The 18,440-nt window shown below is 42.6% G+C and overlaps 1 protein-coding gene across 1 annotated transcript; it reads right to left on the bottom strand.

The window, feature by feature from the left end:
* Positions 1 to 747: 747 nt before the first annotated feature.
* LOC110217189 (uncharacterized) lies at positions 748 to 15,173 on the bottom strand. Its single transcript, XM_020999407.2, has 6 exons — positions 14,974 to 15,173; positions 13,960 to 14,301; positions 12,808 to 12,931; positions 7,268 to 7,386; positions 5,527 to 5,585; positions 748 to 2,409 (listed from the first exon to the last, which is right to left on the bottom strand). Exons 1-6 carry the CDS (start codon positions 15,068 to 15,070, stop codon positions 2,212 to 2,214), a joined length of 939 nt encoding a protein of 312 aa, XP_020855066.1. The 5' UTR covers positions 15,071 to 15,173; the 3' UTR covers positions 748 to 2,211.
* Between the last annotated feature and the right edge of the window lie 3,267 nt (positions 15,174 to 18,440).

Raw genomic sequence — 18,440 nt, 5'->3', positions numbered from 1 at the left:
TTTTCTTTAGCAAATAATAATAATTATATGGGAAAGTGGGGTAATGCAGTGGGTAGAACACTGGGCTTGGAAATAGGAAGACTCACTTTTATGAGTTCAAATCCATTCTTAGACATTTACCAGCTGTGTGACCTTGGGCAAGTCACTTAACCCTGTTTGCCTCAGTTTCTTCATCTGTAATAAGATCTGGAGAAGGAAATGGCAAACCATTCCGGGCTATTTGCAAAAGAAAACCCCAAATGAGGTTACAGAGAGTCAGACATGACTGAACAAGAACAATGTAATTATGCTTCACCTTTACATTCCATCCAGCTGCCCATCCTGGGAATTTTAGTATGTTGCCATCTTGGTATATTTCCATGGGCATAACAACCCCTCAACCAAAAAAAAAAAACCAACAGACAATAACAATTTTCTACTCCATGCTCTGAGCACAATAATTAAATAAATGCTACCATTAATTTTGGAAAACTTTTGTCAATTGACTGCAATATAGATCAGCTCAACATCCTGATAACTCCATAGACCAAATCTCCTTTCTTTGCTACCACTCTCCTATATGTGTACTCCACCTCAATTAGAATACAAACTGTCTCTCTTTTTGTATGTGTATCCTTATCAATTAGTGCAGTGCCTGGCACATAGCAGGTGCTTAATAATTGCTTTCTCATTCATTAATTTATACCTGCAAACATACATACATGCATTTTTTTCATCATGAACACTATAAAGAGAGAACAACAAATGTACTTTGAAAAAATGTTTCTATTGCCTTTGGGTACATGATAAAGCCAACTCCATGATCTTTATCAACTTGATTTGTCTTTTCAAGACAACTTATGAACCTCCTATTTACCATCCAATCCCCTTGTTATTCCAGTTTTAAAAGTGGAATGTCGTCTTGGCCATACCTAACATAGGCATTGCTAAAGAGGCCAGGATGCTAGAAGTAGATGTCTGCTAATTTTGGGCAGAGGTCTCCCAGATTCTCTTCCTTGATTCCCTGAGAGTTTTGCCTTGACCTGAAAACTGTCAGGGAGCCTGATTTGACTGGCAAGCAAGCTTGAACTAATCCACTAGATTCATCAGAAATAAAAGCTTTAGATAGATGAGTGGTCAAAGGATATAAACAAATATTTTCTTTTTTAAAAAACAAAAAAGGGAAGGGGGCAGCTAGGTGGTGCAGTGGATAGAGCACCAGCCTCGAAGTCAGGAGGACCTGAGTTCAAATCCGGCCTCAGACCAAACACTTGACACTATCTGTATGACCCTGGGCAAGTCACTTAACCCCAATTGCCCCCCAAAAAATTTTTTAAAAAGACTTTTAAAAAAAGGGATGGCAAATTGTACATAATAGATTTGCAGTTTCATGTGCAATCATTTTTATCATACTCTATTATGGAAATGCTTTTTTTATTCCATAAACTAATTTAAATTTTAAAAATAAAATAAATTATATTAATTTTTTTTAATTAACCCTCTCTCCTCCCCAATTGAGGATGAAAGAAAAACAAAAATCTCAGTTACAAACATGTATGTATAGTTGAGCAAAACAAATCTGAATTCATATCCTCCCATTCAACTTATTCCATTCACTAAGGACTAGGAAGAACCCCTCTTGTCACTTGTCTCTGCTATTCTCCTCTCCTCTACTCTAAGGCTCTCAGATATTGGAAAAATGCTGTCATCTTCTTGGAGCCTTGTCCTTCCTCTGTACCAACCCTCATCCTTCTCTCCCCCATATACAGTAACTCTGCTTCACAGAGGGTCCTTCTTACTTCCAAGGGTTCAAGTTTTTCACACGGGACTGATTAATCCTTAGGGGTGGTGGGGGCAGGGAAGGGGTAAGTAGGCCTGCTGAGTAAGAATCCCTCATACAGAGAAGGAAGATTGAGCAGCAGAGAGGGCCCACAAATTTGTGGTGGGTAAATTAGCCTATTAATATGTGAATTTGGGGAAATCAGCCCATAATGCATGAGATAATCAATCCCTTAATATATTAATATGTTGATTTTTCAATTATCCTCAAATCATTTCTGCCTTGGTGTCCCCAGTGAAACTATTGCCACCTCAATAGCAGGGGCTGGGTCTCCCCATGCTTTCTCTCCCATGCCCTCCATGTCTCCTATCCCCTCAAAACTTGAGGTTCTACACTAAGTAGGTCCTTCAATGACTACCCAGTCTTTCACCACTGCCTCCTGAGGGGAAAACTTATTTTGGAAGCTGGCGTCCAGTTCTTGCAATGCTGGCATATTCCACAGACTCCTTGCGGATAGGAGTCAAACCAGGGTTGTACCCTATCTGTGTGTTGGCGTAGATTGAATCCCCAAGGCTGAGCTGGGTTCCATGGACCACCGAGGCATATTGGATGCCTTCAGAACCCTCGTCTTGCATTTCTATGGTAACATCCTAGGAACCAGACAGAGAGAGAGGGAGACCATTAGCCTAGAAAGTAGAGATCAGGGTGGGGGAAGCTGCACTGCCAGCTTTGGTGTCCTCATGGTGGGGGTTGCGGAGAGTGGAGGAGAGGAGAGGGAAGTCAGGTACTACAATGGGGGAGGAGAACATGCCCTGGAGATGTACTGGGAATGTCCTAGATTCACATATAAAATATTGGCACCATCTAGTATATTTCCCTCATTTTATGCAAGAGTATACTGAGGCCAAGAGAGGGGAGATGTCTTTCTTAAGTCACACATGGAGTTAAAGGTATAGCCAGAACTAGATCCAAGATGTCCCAGTCACATTCATTCATTCAACAAGCATTTATTAAATGACTATTGTATGCTTGGCACCATGCTAGTTGCTTCCTTAGTCAGTCAATAAACATTTACCAAGTGGCTGCCATGTGCTAGGACTGTGCTATGTGCAGTTATTTTAATTGGATATTGGGGAATTACATGACATAGCTTATGATGCAATAGGAATCACACTAGGGAATTCAGATCAAGTCAAAACTAAAGAATCCACAGTGAATTCTGCAGCTGCCATACACAATAAAGTAGTTTATAAGGTTCTAGCATGCAGCACAGTGTTCATAATGAGCATTTGGACCTCTGTTTCAGTCCTAGACCTCTCAGGAACCATTGATACCATCAGTCACCCATTTCCTGATATTCTCTTTTCTCTGGGTTGCTATGGCATTATCTCGTTCTTCTCCTTCCTGTCAAACCATTCCTTCTCACTCACCTTTGCTGGATCTTCATCCAGTTACATTCACTAATAGTGAGCATCCCCTAGGGCTCTATCCTAGACTCTCTTCTCTTCTCCTTTTCTACTATTTCACTTGGTGATCTCATCAGCTCCCATGGATTTGTCATCTCTGTGCTAATGATTCTGAGATCTACTCATCCAACACTTACTTCCCTCCTAGCCTGCAGACTCAAATCTCCAAATGTCTATTGGATATCTTGAACTGGATATCCATAGATATGTCAAATTCAAAACGTCTAAAACTGAATTCATTATCTTTCTCCCCAAACTCTCTCCTCCTCCAAACTTCCCCATTGCTGTAAAGGGGACTACCATCTCTCCTCTCTCTGTCTCTCTCTCTCTCATCTTCTATACACGATCTGTTACCTAGGCCCCTGTTAATTTTACCCTCATAATATTTCTCTCACATGCCCTTTTGCCTCTTTTGACTCTTCTACCACCCTAATGTAGTCAGTCCCTTCTCAACTAGTTATTATTATTCATTTGTTTTTTTTTTCAGTCCTGTCTGAGTCTTCATGACCCATTTGGGGTTTTCTTGGCAAAGATACTGGAGTGGTTTGCCATTTCCTTCTCCAGCTCATTTGGCAGATGAAGCAAACAGGCTTAGGTGACTTGCCCAAGGTCACATAGCTAGTAAATATCTGAGGCCAGATTTCAACTCATGAGAATGAGTTGTCCTGATTCTAAGCCCAGTGGTCTATCCACTGTGACACTTAGCTGCCTGAACTCCTGGGCTATTACAGTAACCTGCTGGTTGGTCTTCCTGCCTCAAGACTTTCCCCATTCCATTTTATCCTTCACTCAGCTGTCAAAGTGATATTACTAAAGCTCAAGTCTGATTATGCCACTCTACTCCTCACCTCCTCCAAATTCAATCAACGCCAGTGGTTCCTTGTCACCTTCAGGACAAAATATAACCATCCTTTGCCATACAAAGCCCTTCACAATCTGGCACCCTCTACATTTTTAGTCTTCTTACTCCTTACTCCCCACACCTCTGAAGTACTCTGTGATCCAGTGCAAACTTCCTGGCACCAGACAGTCTATGTCGTGATTTGGTGCATTTTTGCTGGCCATTCCCCATGCCTGGAATTCTCTCCCTCCTCATCCCCACCCTCTGACTTTCCTGTCTTCCTTCATGTCTGAGCAAAAATCACATCTTCTACAAGAAGTCTTACCCAATATTCCTTTATGCTAGTGCCTTCCCTCTGTGGATTATCTCTAGAGAGCCAGCCAAGAAGCACTTATTAAGCATCTACTATGTGCTAGACATAGAGAACACAAAGGAAAACAAGAGATTGACCTTCCTTCCTCTCAAGGAACTCATAGTCTAATGGAGGAAACAAAATACAAACAACTTCATATAAGCAATCTGTAGAGAGGTTAAACTGGAAATAATCAACAGAGGCGAGGCACTAACCTTCCATAAGTTATCCTGTCTATATTTAGTCAGAAGGAACCATGGAGGTCATTGGGTCCAACTCTGACCCCCATCCCCATTTTACATATGAAGAAACTATGGCCAAGAGAGTTTCCTTGTGACTTACTCAAGACCACACAGCCAGACATATCTGTGGTGAGGTTCAAACCTACATCTTTCTCACTCCAAGTCTAGTAATTTACTAATCATCATACTAAATGGCTGTGTGACTGGATAAGTCAATTGACCTCTGTAGATATCTGGTTCCTTATTTTTAATATGAGAGGATTAGGCCAGATAATCCCTAAATCCTGTTCCCTCTCTAGACCATATCCTATGGTCTGCTTGGAAGTAGGTTTTTTTCTTTATTGGTCCAGAATGATGATTTCACTGGGGAACTCCAAAGGAAGAAACTCACTTTACTAGTGCAGATCAACCACTGTTTTCTAATTTGCTGTCTTAAGAGCATTAGTTGCCTTGGTCCCCCAAGAGGCTAAGTGTTTTTTTTTTTTAAGTGAGGCAGTTGGGGTCAAGTGACTTGCCCAGAATCCCACAGCTAGGAAGTATTATGTGTCTGAGGCCAGATTTGAACTCAGGTCCTCCTGACTCCAGGGCCGGTGCTCTATCCACTGCACCATCTAGCTGCCCCTAAGTGGTTTTTCCAAGGTCACCCACCCAGTGTGTGTCAGAAACAGGACTTGAAACTAGGTCTTTCCTACTGATTTGCCAGTTCTCTATCCACTGGGTCATACTGTTCTGTGCCATGAAGAGAACACCCTCCCACTCCAGATCATAAAACTGTTGTCAGGGGCAAATGAGATAAAGTATGTGAAGTTGCATGGGAAGGTACAATGCTCTGGGGACACAAGTAAAGGATGATTAGAATTACTTACCCTGGCCTTTTGCTTTTGCTCCTCAAGGTCATCATAGACATAATGGCAATCATCATCACCTGTCAAACACATGCCTTTAGAGATCCTACCCTTTAGGAGGGAGCTGAGATCTACTCCACTCCCTCCCCTCCCCAAAACTGAGACCTACCCACTGAAAGAAGTGTTTGGTGTGCTTCACCATACTTTTCACCATTTCCCCAATCAAAACTTACCTGTTTTGTGTTCCACTTATACTTACTGCCTCAAGGAGTGAGTGTGTATGCTTGTGTGTAAAAGAGAGAGACAGACAGAGACAAAGACAGAGACACAGAGTCAGAGGTAACAGAAAGAGACAGAAAAAGATATAGAAACAGAGAGACAGAGACAGAAAGAAATAAGAGAGAGAGAGAGAGAGAGAGAGAGAGAGAGAGAGAGAGAGAGAGAGAGAGAGAGAGAGAGAGACATACAGACAGGCAGACAAAGACAAAGAGACAGACAGACAGACAGAAAGAGAGAGAGGGGAGTAGGAAGAGGCTGACAGACAAAAACAGAAACAGAGGTAGAAAAAGAGAAAATCAGAGAGAGAAAGACAAGTCTAGTTTCTTCTCTATTCAAAAGCCTACAGTGGCTCACTGTTGCCTCTTGAATAAGGTATAAATTTCTAGCTTGGCATCAAGGCATTCTACTATCTTATTATCAAGTACCTTTTCCTTCCTTATTTCGTATTACCATTCATTGACTCTACCCCACCTTTCTCATCCTGACTGTTGCTGTCTCCATGCCTGTGCTCACGATGCCTCCTGGACCTGGAATCAGACTTCTCATCCCTTAAGCCCGTCTTCTTCTATTGAAGTCATTCTACTCCTCCCTGGCTTAGGCCAGCTGCCACCTGCCCTATGAAGTCTTCCTTGATCCCCTCACACTGGGGCCCCTAATTTAGCTCAAAGTGACCTCTTCCTTTTCAAACTTCCATTTTTGCTGGCCCTCAGCCATGACTGTCTTTCACTTTCTCTCATTTGATCCTATTCATAAATAAGTCTTTCCCTCCATTATGAGGAGAATTCTAATATAAGCTCCTGGAGGGTAAGTTTTGGGTCATGTCTTTCTTTGTATTCCCAGCACCTGCCATAGTGTCTTGTAAACTGGAAGTCCTTAATGAATATTTGTGTCTTTAAATTGATTTGTGAAGGATAGGATTGAAAAAAAAAAGAGGGAAAGAGAAAAATTGTTTTTGTAGGAAAGCTTTATTTACTTGAGATTTCTAGCAATTCATTCATTAAATTTGCGTGCAGGGATTGATTACCTTTTGTATGCAAAGCACTCTGCTAGGCTCTGAGAAGGAGGGAGAAGGAGGAAAGGGGAAAGGAATAAGCACTGACATAGTACCTACTATGTGCCAGGCTTTGTGCTAAGAGCTTTACAAATATTGCCTCACTTGATGCTTACAAGAAAACTGTGAGGAAGGTGCCTGAATGAAAGATGAAAAAGAAGACAAGACAGTATCTGGCCTAGAAAGCTCCCAGTGTGTCGGGGGCAGATAAGAAAAGTAGACACTAACTATGACAAAAATTAGAATGAGTAAATTGTCATAGGGGAGAAAAAGAAAAGAGCACCAGCAGAGTAGTGTCCACAGGCTATGTGGAGCCCAGGGGCTATTTTCCCTCAGCCCCTGAGTCAGCAGTGCTAGAGGGGAATGAGAGGGCAGTAAAGGAAGGTGGGTAGGAGGGAGCTGAAGGTTCCTTGGGAAGCACATGTGTCTTACCTGCCCCTGGTTTGGGGGAGACTTTCACGGTATACACAATGCCCGCACTGAGGAGCCCAAGTAGGAGCAAAGAGGCCAGCACTGAGCCCCAAATAATGAATTTCTGGTTGTCTCTCGGGCTAAAGGAAAGGGACACCAGTCAGGTGAGACAATATGAAATAACAAGATCACCCTGGGGAAGGCAGTTAGCCCTGTGCCTGAGCTAAGAGAAGAACTGAGGTTTGTCTTTGGGGCCTCTTCCCACCCTTCTCCACAGGTGCCCACAGGAAACCTCAAGTTCCTCCCAGCTGCTTGGTGTTCTGATTCAGCACCTGGCTGCTGCTAAATCCAAGCAGCTGATGAAAGTTTATTAAAAGTTCTAAAATTTACTAAACATGCAATACTTAAAATTTAAATAGTTAACTTTTCAGATTTTAAAAATAAGTGTAACATTTATACTTCTGAATGCATTGAAGTTTAAAATTTCACTAGATACCTTGTATACTTAGCTCTGTAGAAGATGGATTGGAAAAGAGAGAGACTGGAATCAGGAAGAACAATTAGAAAGCTTTTGGAACAGTCCAACAAGTGTTGCCAAGGGTCTGAACTTCAAACCATCTGCAGGAAACATTTCCTGGTCTTACACACACACACACACACACACACACACACACACACACACACACACACACACTGTTAATACCTTCACCCTGGGACTACTTTCTATTTATATTTTATACTAATATATTTTATATATTTTTTGCATGTTGTCTCTCCCCATTAGAATATGAGCCTCTTAAGGGCAAGGACCAGTGTTTTTGCTTTTTTTTTTTTTGTACACCCTGAGTTTAGCACACTGCCCTACCCATAGGCAGTGCTTCATACATGCTTATTGAATAATTAGCTAAATCAGAGTGGTGGCTATTTGGGTGGAAAAAGGAAGACAGATGACAGAAAGACTGTGCAGGTAGAGTGAGTAAATTGGGAATCTGACTGGATCAGGAGGTTGAGGGAGAGTGAAGAACCGTGGGAGACTCTGAGGCTGCCAACCTAGCTGACTAGAAGGACTGGAAGCCCTTAATAGAAGTGGGGAAGTTGGGAGGAGAGAAGTTTAGGAGCAGAGGGGTAGGAGGGGGTGGGGAAGTTAGTGAGTTCAATTTTAGGCCTATTGAGTTGGAATTGCCAACATGAAATCAATTTTTAAATATAAAATAGGTATTTGGTGATTTGTGACTAGGGCTAAAGAGAGACTAGGGAACAGCATATATATATAAATACGTGTATGTATACATATATATGTATGTAGATGTACATATGTGTGTACATATGTCATCTGAATAGACAGGATAATTCAATCACTAGGACTAATTATCCGACGCATCTTCTAGATGAAGGGATCTCAACACTTTTTGTACCCTGGAGTCCTTAGTGGGTCTGGTAAAGCTCATGAACCTGTTCTCAAAAGAGTGTTTTTAAATGCATAAAATACAATACTTAGGATTACAAAGAAAACCATGTATATAGCTATATAGCTAATAAAATTTTTTATAACAATTTCATGGACCCCAAGTTTAGAACCTTTGACCTAGAGACTGTACAGAGAGAGGAAAAACAGGGTCAGGCCAGATCAGAAACACCCACACAGAAGGGACAGACACGAATGAGAACCCAGCAGAGGAATCTGAGAAGGAACTGAGAGGAGCTGAGAGAGCTGAGGAAGAAGTTTCATGAAAACCCAAGAAAGAGTTTCCAAGAGAAAGGGAGGTGAGGGTGGGTCAGGGAACTTCAGCAGAGTCAGATACTACAGAGATATCCAGAAGGATGAGTATTAAGAAAAGGCCAGTTATGACATCCCCGGTAACCTTGGAGAGAGCAGTTTCAGTTGAGTGATGAAGTAAGGGGTTGAGAAATGAGAGAGAGGGGAAGTGGCAGCAACAAGAATATTTCTCTGGTCAGGCATGTTCTAAGCAATCTTTTTTGGAAGGTAAGTTTTCCTTGTTTCCACAATTTTGCCTGGTTCTTTAACCTCTAAGAGGAGAAAAAGGGAAAGGCAATCAGTTATGAGGGAGTGCTTCTCACCTTAACAAGAAGAGAGATTTGTTTAACATGGAGGAATTTGAGGGTTTATCTGGTTTATCTGGAGATGAGGAAGTCTGATAAATGATACCCACTGTGAAAAATGTAGTGGTAGGGTCAGAGCCAGAATGGCTGCATGAAAGCAGTGACTTGCTTGAGCTCTCCCCCAAACCCCTCCAAATACCCATTAAAAAATGGCTTTAAACAAATTCTAAAGCAGCAGAACCCACAAAAAGACAGAGCAAAGAAATTTCCAGCCCAAGACAGCCTGGATGGTTGATGGAAAAGGCATATCACACAGGGGGGGAGAGGAGCACAGTTTGGCATGGGCGTGCAGGCCACAGTGAACCTGAAGCAGGCCTCAGAGGAATGAATCACAGGCAGCTGTGGAGGTTTCCAGATTCCTCAATTCACATATGCAGAAGACAACTTAGAAGGTGAGTGAGAAAAGTCTCTTTCTGCGGTGCTGAGACAGGAGCTAGGTCAGAGCCAGCTCCAGAGCACAGAGCACAGAGCACAGGCACCAGGGCGGTGGCTGTGTTCTGAGCTTTCGGCCCACAAACTGAGGGGGAATCAAGTGGTTGATAAGAGGGGGACTGCAGGGATCTCTTTGCTGGGGCTGAGGCAGGCATCTCTTGCTTTGCCCATGCTTGGATCTGGGTCACAGTTCTGGGTGGCGGTTCTGGGGTGAGGAGGAGTGCTGGCGTGGTAGAGCTTGTAGTGGCCAGTGAAGAGGAAACCCTCCTCACAATTACAAGAGAGAAAAGACTGCTTGTGGCCAGTCACTCAAAGACCAGAGCACAGGCTAGGAAAAGAGTAAACACCTCGATCCTTATCATACCACCTTGGAAGAACTGAACTTTACAGGTGCCTAGAAGTATCTCTGAAAATAGCTGTACAAACCCCTGAAGCTTGGGACAGTACATTCGCCACATTGGAAGCAGACTCCCTACCTTAACAAAGAGTTTAAAACTCAAGTAGTTGGCTGGGATCATGAGCAAACCTCGCAAAAAGAGTCAGACTATATTATCTTACTTTGGTGACAAAGAAGATGAAAACATGCAACCAAAAGAAGACAACAAAGTCAAAGCTCCCACATCCAAAGCTTCCAAGAAAAATATGAATCTGTCCAGGCCTTGGAAGAGCTCAAAAGGGATTTTGAGAAGCAAGTAAGAGAAGTAGAGGAAAAACTGGGAAGAGAAATGAAAGTGATGCAAGAAAATCATGAAAAACAAGTCAACAGCTTGCTAAAGGAGACCCCAAAAAATACTGAAGAAAATAACACCTTAAAAAATAGCCTAACCCAAATGGCAAAAGAGGTCCAAAAAGCCAATAAGGAGAAGAATGCCCTAAAAAGCAAAACTGGCCAAATGGAAAAGGAAGTCCAAAAGATTACTGAAGAAAATACTTCCTTAAAAATTAGAATAGAGCAATTGGAAGATAGTGACTTTATGAGAAATCAGACACAGTAAAACAAATCCAAAAGAATGAAAAATTAGAAAAAATGTGAAATATCTCATTGGAAAAACAACTGACCTGGAAAATAGATCCAGGAGAAGAATTTAAAAATTATTGGACTATCTGAAAGCCATGATCAAAAAGAGCCTAGACATCATCTTTCAAGAAATTATCAAGGAAAACTGCCCTGATATTTTAGAACCAGAGGGCAAAATAGAAATTGAAAGAATCCACCAATCTCCTCCTGAAAGAGATCCCAAAGGAAAACTCCTAGGAATATTGTAGCCAAATTCCAGAGTTCCCAGGTCAGGGAGAAAATATTACAAGCAGCCAGAAAGAAACAATTCAAGTATGGTGGAAACACAGTCAGGATAACACAAGATTTAGCAGCTTCTACATTAAGGGACTGCAGGGCATGGAATGTAATATTCCAGAGGGCAAAGGAGATAGGATTACAACCAAGAATCACCTACCCAGCAAAACTGAGTATAATCCTTCAGGGGAAAAAATGGTCATTCAGTGAAATAGAGGACTTTCAAGCATTCTTGATGAAAAGACCAGAGCTGAATAGAAAATTTGACTTTCAAATACAAGCTCAAGTGGAACATGAAGAGGTAAACAGGAAAGAGAAATCATAAGAGACTTATTAAAGCTGAACTGTTTACATTCCTGCATGGAAAGATGATATTTATAACTCATGAGACCTTTGTCAGTATTAGGGTAGTGGGAGGGGAAAAATTATATATATGTATAGATAGATAGATAGATAGATCAATCGATCGATAGATAGATAGATAGATAGGTACATAGATAGGTAGATAGATAGATGGCATAGGGTGAGTTGAAGATGAAGGGGTGATATCTGGAGAATAAAATTAAGGGGTGAGAGAGGATTATAAGGAGAAGGGAGAGGTAGAATGGGGTACATTATCTTGCACAAAACAGACAAGAAAAGGTTCTTACAGTGGAGGGGAAACAGGGGAAGGTGAGAAGAAATGAGGGAATCTTATTCTCACAGGATTTGGCTTAAGGAGGGAATAACATACACACTCAATTGGGTATAGAAATCTGTCTTACCCTACAGGAAGATAGGGGAGGAAGGGGACAAGAGAGCAAGGGGGTGATAGGGAGAAGGGCAGATTGGGAAAGTGGTAATCAGAAGGAAGTACTTCTGAGGAGGGACAGGGTCAAAAAAAGAATAGAATAAATGGGGGACAGGATAGGATTAAGGGAAATAGAGTTAGTTTTTCACAACATGTCTACTATGGAAGTGTTTTGCATAACTGCACATGTATGGCCTGGATTGACTTGCTTGCCTTTTCAATGAGGGTGGGTGGGGTGGGAGGAAGGGAGAAAGTTTGGAACCCGGAGTTTTAGAAACACATGTTTAAAAAAAATGTTTCCACATGCAGCTGGAAAATCAGAAATACAGGAAATGAGATACAGAAATCTATCCTGCCCTGCAGGAAAGTGGAAGGGGAAGGGGATAAGAGAAGGGGGGGAGAGATAGAAGGGAGGGCAGACTGGGGGAAGGGGTATTCAGAATGCATGCCATCTTGGAGTGGGGGAGAGGCAAGATGGGGAGAAATTTGGAATTCAAAATCTTATGGAAGTAAATGTTGAAAACAAAATAAATAAATTAATATAGAATATAAAAAAAATAAAGACACTCCTCCAAAAAAAAGAAAAAAGAAAAATGTAGTGGTGCAGGAGAGGCAAGGTTTAGCATAGGATAAAAGGCAGTGTGGGTTCAGGAGTAAAAAATGCCAATCCAGGGTCAAAAGATATTAGATTTCAAGCCATCCTAAACTTGGAAATGAGGGAAAGGGGAGAAGCTGGTAAGTACAGTTTCACTAGGCCCAAGGGAATTCTTAGCTCCTTCTGTTCACCCTTTTGTTCTTCCATCCAGAAGGGAAGGCTGGAAAGAGGTCATTTTAGACTAGAAGTCTGGGACAGCGTGAGCCTCACATAAACTGCTGAGGCTGGGAGATCTTGAGACACAATGGATTTCTAAAAAGAAGTTGTACCTGCTGGTGGCCAAGGAGATGACAGAGGTGGTGAGAGATGTCTCAGTGGTAGTTTGAGAATGCTTGGTGGTGACAGATGTCTCAGTAGTAGGTCGAGAACCTTTGGTGGTCTTTGGTATGGCAGCTGAAAGAAGGACAGAGGAAGGAAACACATGGCCCTTGACCCTATATCCTCACATGGCTCCTCTTCTCTGGAGAGGCCAGAACACTAGGCTTCTGGCCCCAAAAAGGTGTTGAGCCTTGAAAAACCTATAGAATCATATGCTGGTGTGCTGCCGACTAATATATTATAGTGTATCATATCCCATTCATAATGTATTATCAAGCATTCTAGCCTATAGCTTCTACTGCTTATGTCACCATCAGACCCCTTTTCCACCCCCAGGCACTCTGATGGCCTGACCAAGGATATTCCCAAGGGAAACCTTTTCTATCCTCAGGAGTTAGGTGTAGTTGGTGTCCAGAATGGAGGAAATATTAATAATTCTAAGATGCAGAACATTTATCATTCACAAAATATATTTCCCACACTCATTGTTACATTCTTACCCTTTCCTCCCCACCTCCATTTTAGAAACGAGGAACTAAGTAGAATAGAGTTAGAATGACCTGTCAGGGTCACAATATAAGTCAGTTTCACAACTAAGACTTGAACCAATGCTCTTCATCAGAAGCTGCTAGGATCTACTCCAACAATACCTCCGATGGAAGCCAGAGCTTCAAGCACCCTAAATCAGTGAAGCACAATTCTGTGTCTGTATATATGTTGGGAGGACCCTGTGTGTCTCTATGCCTGGGTAAGTGCAGGTACATTTGTATGAATGAGTGTGAGTGTGTGACACAGGACACCCAAGACTTAGAAGCCCCAGGACAAATGTTGGCCCTGCATGGGAATGAGACCAGAGAAGGAAATGCCTCACCTTCCCTAGGGACCAGAAGAGGAGCTACTGTCAAAACCATGGTGCGGAAGGAAGTAAGGAGAGGGCGGGAATGGGGAGGGGCAGGAAGCTGAAGGACTGAAGGAGGAGGAGCAGCTTCTCCCTGGAGACCCCAAGGAGACCCAAGCTCACATCCTAGCCCAGGGTCATGTTCACACCAGGTATTTCCTAGGCTCTGCTGGAACTGAAGGGGATTGAGTTGGCAGGGCCTTACCTGGAGAAACCTCCAGCCTGATTGTCCTGAGAACATCAATAGAGTTCCTGAAAGAGTCATAGATTCCACACCAATAGATGCCGGAGTCCTTCACTCTGAGGTTAGACATGGTGATGGTGATGGTACCAGTGTAGGTGTCATCCACCAGGGAGGCTCGTAGGTCTGTAAGTTGTGCAGTGTCCACTGAGTTCCTGGTAATTATTCTTTCACACCACCTTTCATCCTCTCTCACTTTACACCAGATTTTCCACCTCTTCTCAGCTCTCTGGGGATTGTAGCCACAGTTCACTCTGAGTGTCTGCCCCTCCTGGTACTTCTTTTTCAACACTTGTCCCTGTGAACCTGAAAAGCAGTTCATCAGGTCAGGGGGAGCCCAACTGGGCCTCCCTTGAGTCCCTTCCTTCCTTGACTGAAGAACAGGAATAAGGTAAGGGGGCTGGTCTCCTTAAATAATACATTCTTCTTAGAAAACAAGCCTTAAAGAACCTGCCTCTCACCCAAAGGAGCCTCTGAATCAGTGATGTGCTAGTAAACAATTAACAACCAGTTCTCTCAATTCTTTCTCTTTCCTTCCCTCTGTCACTCTTCTTCTTCCCTCCCCTTCTCTGTCTTTCCTTCTTTCTTCTGTCTCCTCTATCACTTTATATATATAAGCATATCCATCTACATGTATACATACCTACTCATGACACATTTTAAAGTTTAATTTGTATTATTGACATTTTCTCCCTCCTTTTTTAAAGACTAGCCAATTAACTGAACAATTAATCAACTCTTCATTTGTATGCAGTGTTTGCCAATTTTCAAATTGTAAATGCTCTCACTGCAAATTGAACAATCAGCTCTTCCAAGCCAGTGTGAGCTGGCTTCAGCACACCACTGCTCCCATCCCTTCCCAGTCCCTCATTGCAACACAGCATTGTACTTTCTCCCTTCTGCCACTCTCCTCTCTCTTCTCTGCTCCCTGTCAGTCATCACCTCTACCCTTCCCTAACCTCCTCCACTCCCAGATACCCATTAACAGCAAAGGCAGCAGCAGTAGCAGTGGGGCTGCCTGGGCCATCATGACTGTGGGTCCAGAGGCAGGGGACATGGGAGGTGGTCTCTTCATGCTGTCCTTGGCCTGATGGATGGCAGGAGGGTGTTGGTCCTGATTCTCCACTGCCTGATTCTGAGCCTCTGAGAGGAAAGAAGAAGTAAGAGAGAGTGGGAGAAGCTATGGTTGGGGAAGTGGGAGGAGAGGAAGGAGCAGAAGTGCTGACCTCATACAAGAGAGGTAAGACCACTTATGTCTGGGGAATTCCCCTGGTCAGGGCTCTGACCCCCCAGGATGACCTAGGGACCCTCCAGAAGAAGTGCCTTGGCCCTTAGAACCACTACTGCAGCTTGTCATACCATAGGCTTCCTGATCTCACACACATCTACCCCATGTTTCGGTATCCAATGAGCCTGGGCAAAGGGAAGAGGGTGAAGGTAAGGAGAACTGGGCCTAGCACTTCATCAACATCCAGGCAAATGGAAATGGATTTGTCTGGTCTGAGAGGACAACTTCAGGTGCATGGCAGCTGCTGGGGAAACAGGTTCTGTTTCTCAGGAGAGAAGGAGGATGCCAGCTCCTCACTGCCTCCTCCCTTGTCCTCTCCCTGTGGCCAGGAGGAAGCAGTCGTACACAGAGAGAATCTTCCTCTTCTTCCTGGTCAGACTACGTCCTTCCCGCCCAGCATTCTCTGTCCTTTCTCCTTCCTCAGAAAGTGATTTGGCTAAAGGGAGTTGGGAGAATGGGTAGGGGAGACTGTTGGACTGTGGTCTAATGAGAAAATATTGTCCATTAGTCCTCTGGGGGAGAGACAGGGATATATCTAAGATTGCCTTCCATGTAAACTATGTCATGGGACCATAGAGCATAAATCCACAGCCAAAAGAAACCTCAGAAACCATTTAATCCAGCAGTTCTCAATAGTCCAAAGACTTTTTGAAGAGAGGGGGGAGAGAATAAGCATTATATAGTGTCTACTATGTGCCAGGCCCTATGCTAGGTGCTTTTTGTAAATACTGTCTCATTGATACTCACAATAACTTAGGGAAGTAGGTACTATTGTTGCCTCTCATTTTACAGTTGAAGAAACTGAGGCAAAAAGAGGATAAGTGACTTATCCAGGGTTCCACAACTAATAAGTATCTGAGACTGGATTTGAACCCAGCTCTGACTCCATCTCCAGAGCTCTATTCACTGTACCACCAGTTACCTCTCAGTCCCAAACCCTCTTTTAGGGGTTCTTCATAGGTCACAGCTATTTACATAATTGTACTAAATCTCTCTGTGCCTTTTTAAAAACACCTCCCTTTTCCAACTCTCTATCAGTTTGAGTCCAGATTTTTTTTATGTCCTTCAGTTAAAACATCAGATTGCAACAGATTGAATGGAGAGCACATATGAGAATCTAGCTTTGTCATATTAAGGCAGAGAGTGAAGAGATTTCCACAGTGATATAAAACAGTGACAGTTCTCAATGATATTTTTGAAAAATGGTTATTTTTAGCTTTAAATATTTTATAGACATGTCAGAGGTTTGTTATTATTATTTTAATTGCATTAATTAATGAATATTTGATTAAAATTTATCACTTTTAATTTATAATATGGTAAACGTTAATAGATAGATCCTATATACAAAAACACATTGGTGTTCTCAGTAATTTTTAAGAATGTATTTGATTCCTGAAACCAAAAATTTCAAGAACCGCTGATATGAGTTCAGTTTGGAGGGTGTTCTGAGTATGAACTCATTTGGTAACTTGTATGTTTTTAAAGCTTTTCCTGCATAAATTTGTGAGAAGATGGTGAGAACTACCCCTCTGCATGTGCAGCCTCCTGACCTTTGGAATCTGACCAACTCACAGATGTATCCAGGGTTGAGACTGAGTTTAGAGAGTAGTGAGAACATCCATTAATCTTAAAGATGATAAAAACCTAAGGTGAGGCAAAATAGTATGATCTTCAGGCATTTCAAGTCCCATGAGGGAGAAGAAGGAAATCTTAGCTCTGGCCAAGTCCATCCTCGTGAGACAAGACGTACCAGTGCCCACATAGCAGCTGACACCACGAGGGTCCAGTGAGCCTCTGCTAGCCTAACTTCACAGTGTTACCTTTGGGTCAGTACACTCTCATGTCCTGTGGATTAATTTAATGTAACATAAACTAATTGATTGTGTCAAGGGTGACTTATTCAGTATCTCAGAACCACCCACTAAGAGAAATGAGAGAAATCTATGGTGAGATTGCCTTCTGGGAAAAGTGAGGAAGGAGTCTATTGGCTTTCTTTCAAAATTTTGAGCTAAACTAACATAAATGCTTGTAAAGGGAATTAATAGCTACCGTTGATGGAATTTCTGATACTATTTTCAAGGTCTACCGTTCATTAGTGGGGTAAGGGGGAAGTGCAATTAGCCACAGTAGGGAAAGTCATCCAAAGGGCTATCCTGTTAGCAGGCCATGTCCGATACAAGAGCTATATGTGTGTTGAGACATATGACTGATTCAATCTGCAGAAAATATGTGAGATTTTTGTATTTTTATTTTTGCTACTGAGTTCTTCATTGAGGTGGATCTCTTACAACGATTGCTTGGCTCCACTTCCTACAAGTGAAAAATGACTGACCTAGTCATTTGAAAGATGAGGAAGTAGAAATTCAAAGAAGCCAAGTAACATTTCCCAACCAATTATAAGTAGATCTGGGGCTAGACCCAAGGTCTCCCAGTTCCCAGGAAAATGCTCTTTCTAACACACCATAGTTCCTGGATTCAAAGACAGTGCAACAGGAGGCTGCTCCCGGCACCTTCCTCATGGCAGGGTTATGGTCTTCAAGAAAAGACAAGGGTAACTTTTTTGTCACTTACAAATAAGGCCTTTGGTGATTCATGGATGGGGTAGAATCCCTTTAATAGAATAGAGCCCCTCTCATTATTTCTACCCCAGAATAAGGCGCAGAGCCAGGCCTGGGTGGATCCTGTGGAATGGGAGAAGGGACTCCTTGTGAAGCAATGGATGAGGAATGATGTCAGTTTGTAAGTCAGTCGGCAAGCATTTATCAGAAAAGGCCATGATCTCCCACTGCATCCAAGGCCATCTCAAGTCATCCTGGTCCATATCTTGCTTCTGGATCCAGATGTGTCTGGAGGAGAAAGTAAGGCTGGTGGCTTTGCACAGCCCTCCTTCACTTAAGTCCAATTCACTTCCAAGTCATGGCATCACCTTCCTGATGTCATGGTCCTCTTTGAGAAGGAAGTACAAACAAGGACAATCAAGTACTTGCTATGGCAAGTACTTATTTAATTTCAGCTTCATTCAATAAACATTTATTAAGTACCTACTATGGACCTGGCAACACGCTAAGTGCTAGAGCTATATATAAGAAAAAGAGACAGTTCCTGCCCACAAGGAGCCTGTTGTTTGCTGTTCTTCCTTCATTCTCAAAGATGA

The sequence above is a fragment of the Phascolarctos cinereus genome, unplaced genomic scaffold (genome assembly GCF_003287225.1).
Source record: "Phascolarctos cinereus isolate Bilbo 61053 unplaced genomic scaffold, phaCin_HiC Scaffold_5;HRSCAF=322, whole genome shotgun sequence".
Taxonomy (NCBI): Eukaryota; Metazoa; Chordata; class Mammalia; order Diprotodontia; family Phascolarctidae; genus Phascolarctos; species Phascolarctos cinereus.
The sequence above is the reverse complement of the archived record's forward strand: the minus strand, read 5'-3'. Positions and strand labels throughout refer to the sequence as shown.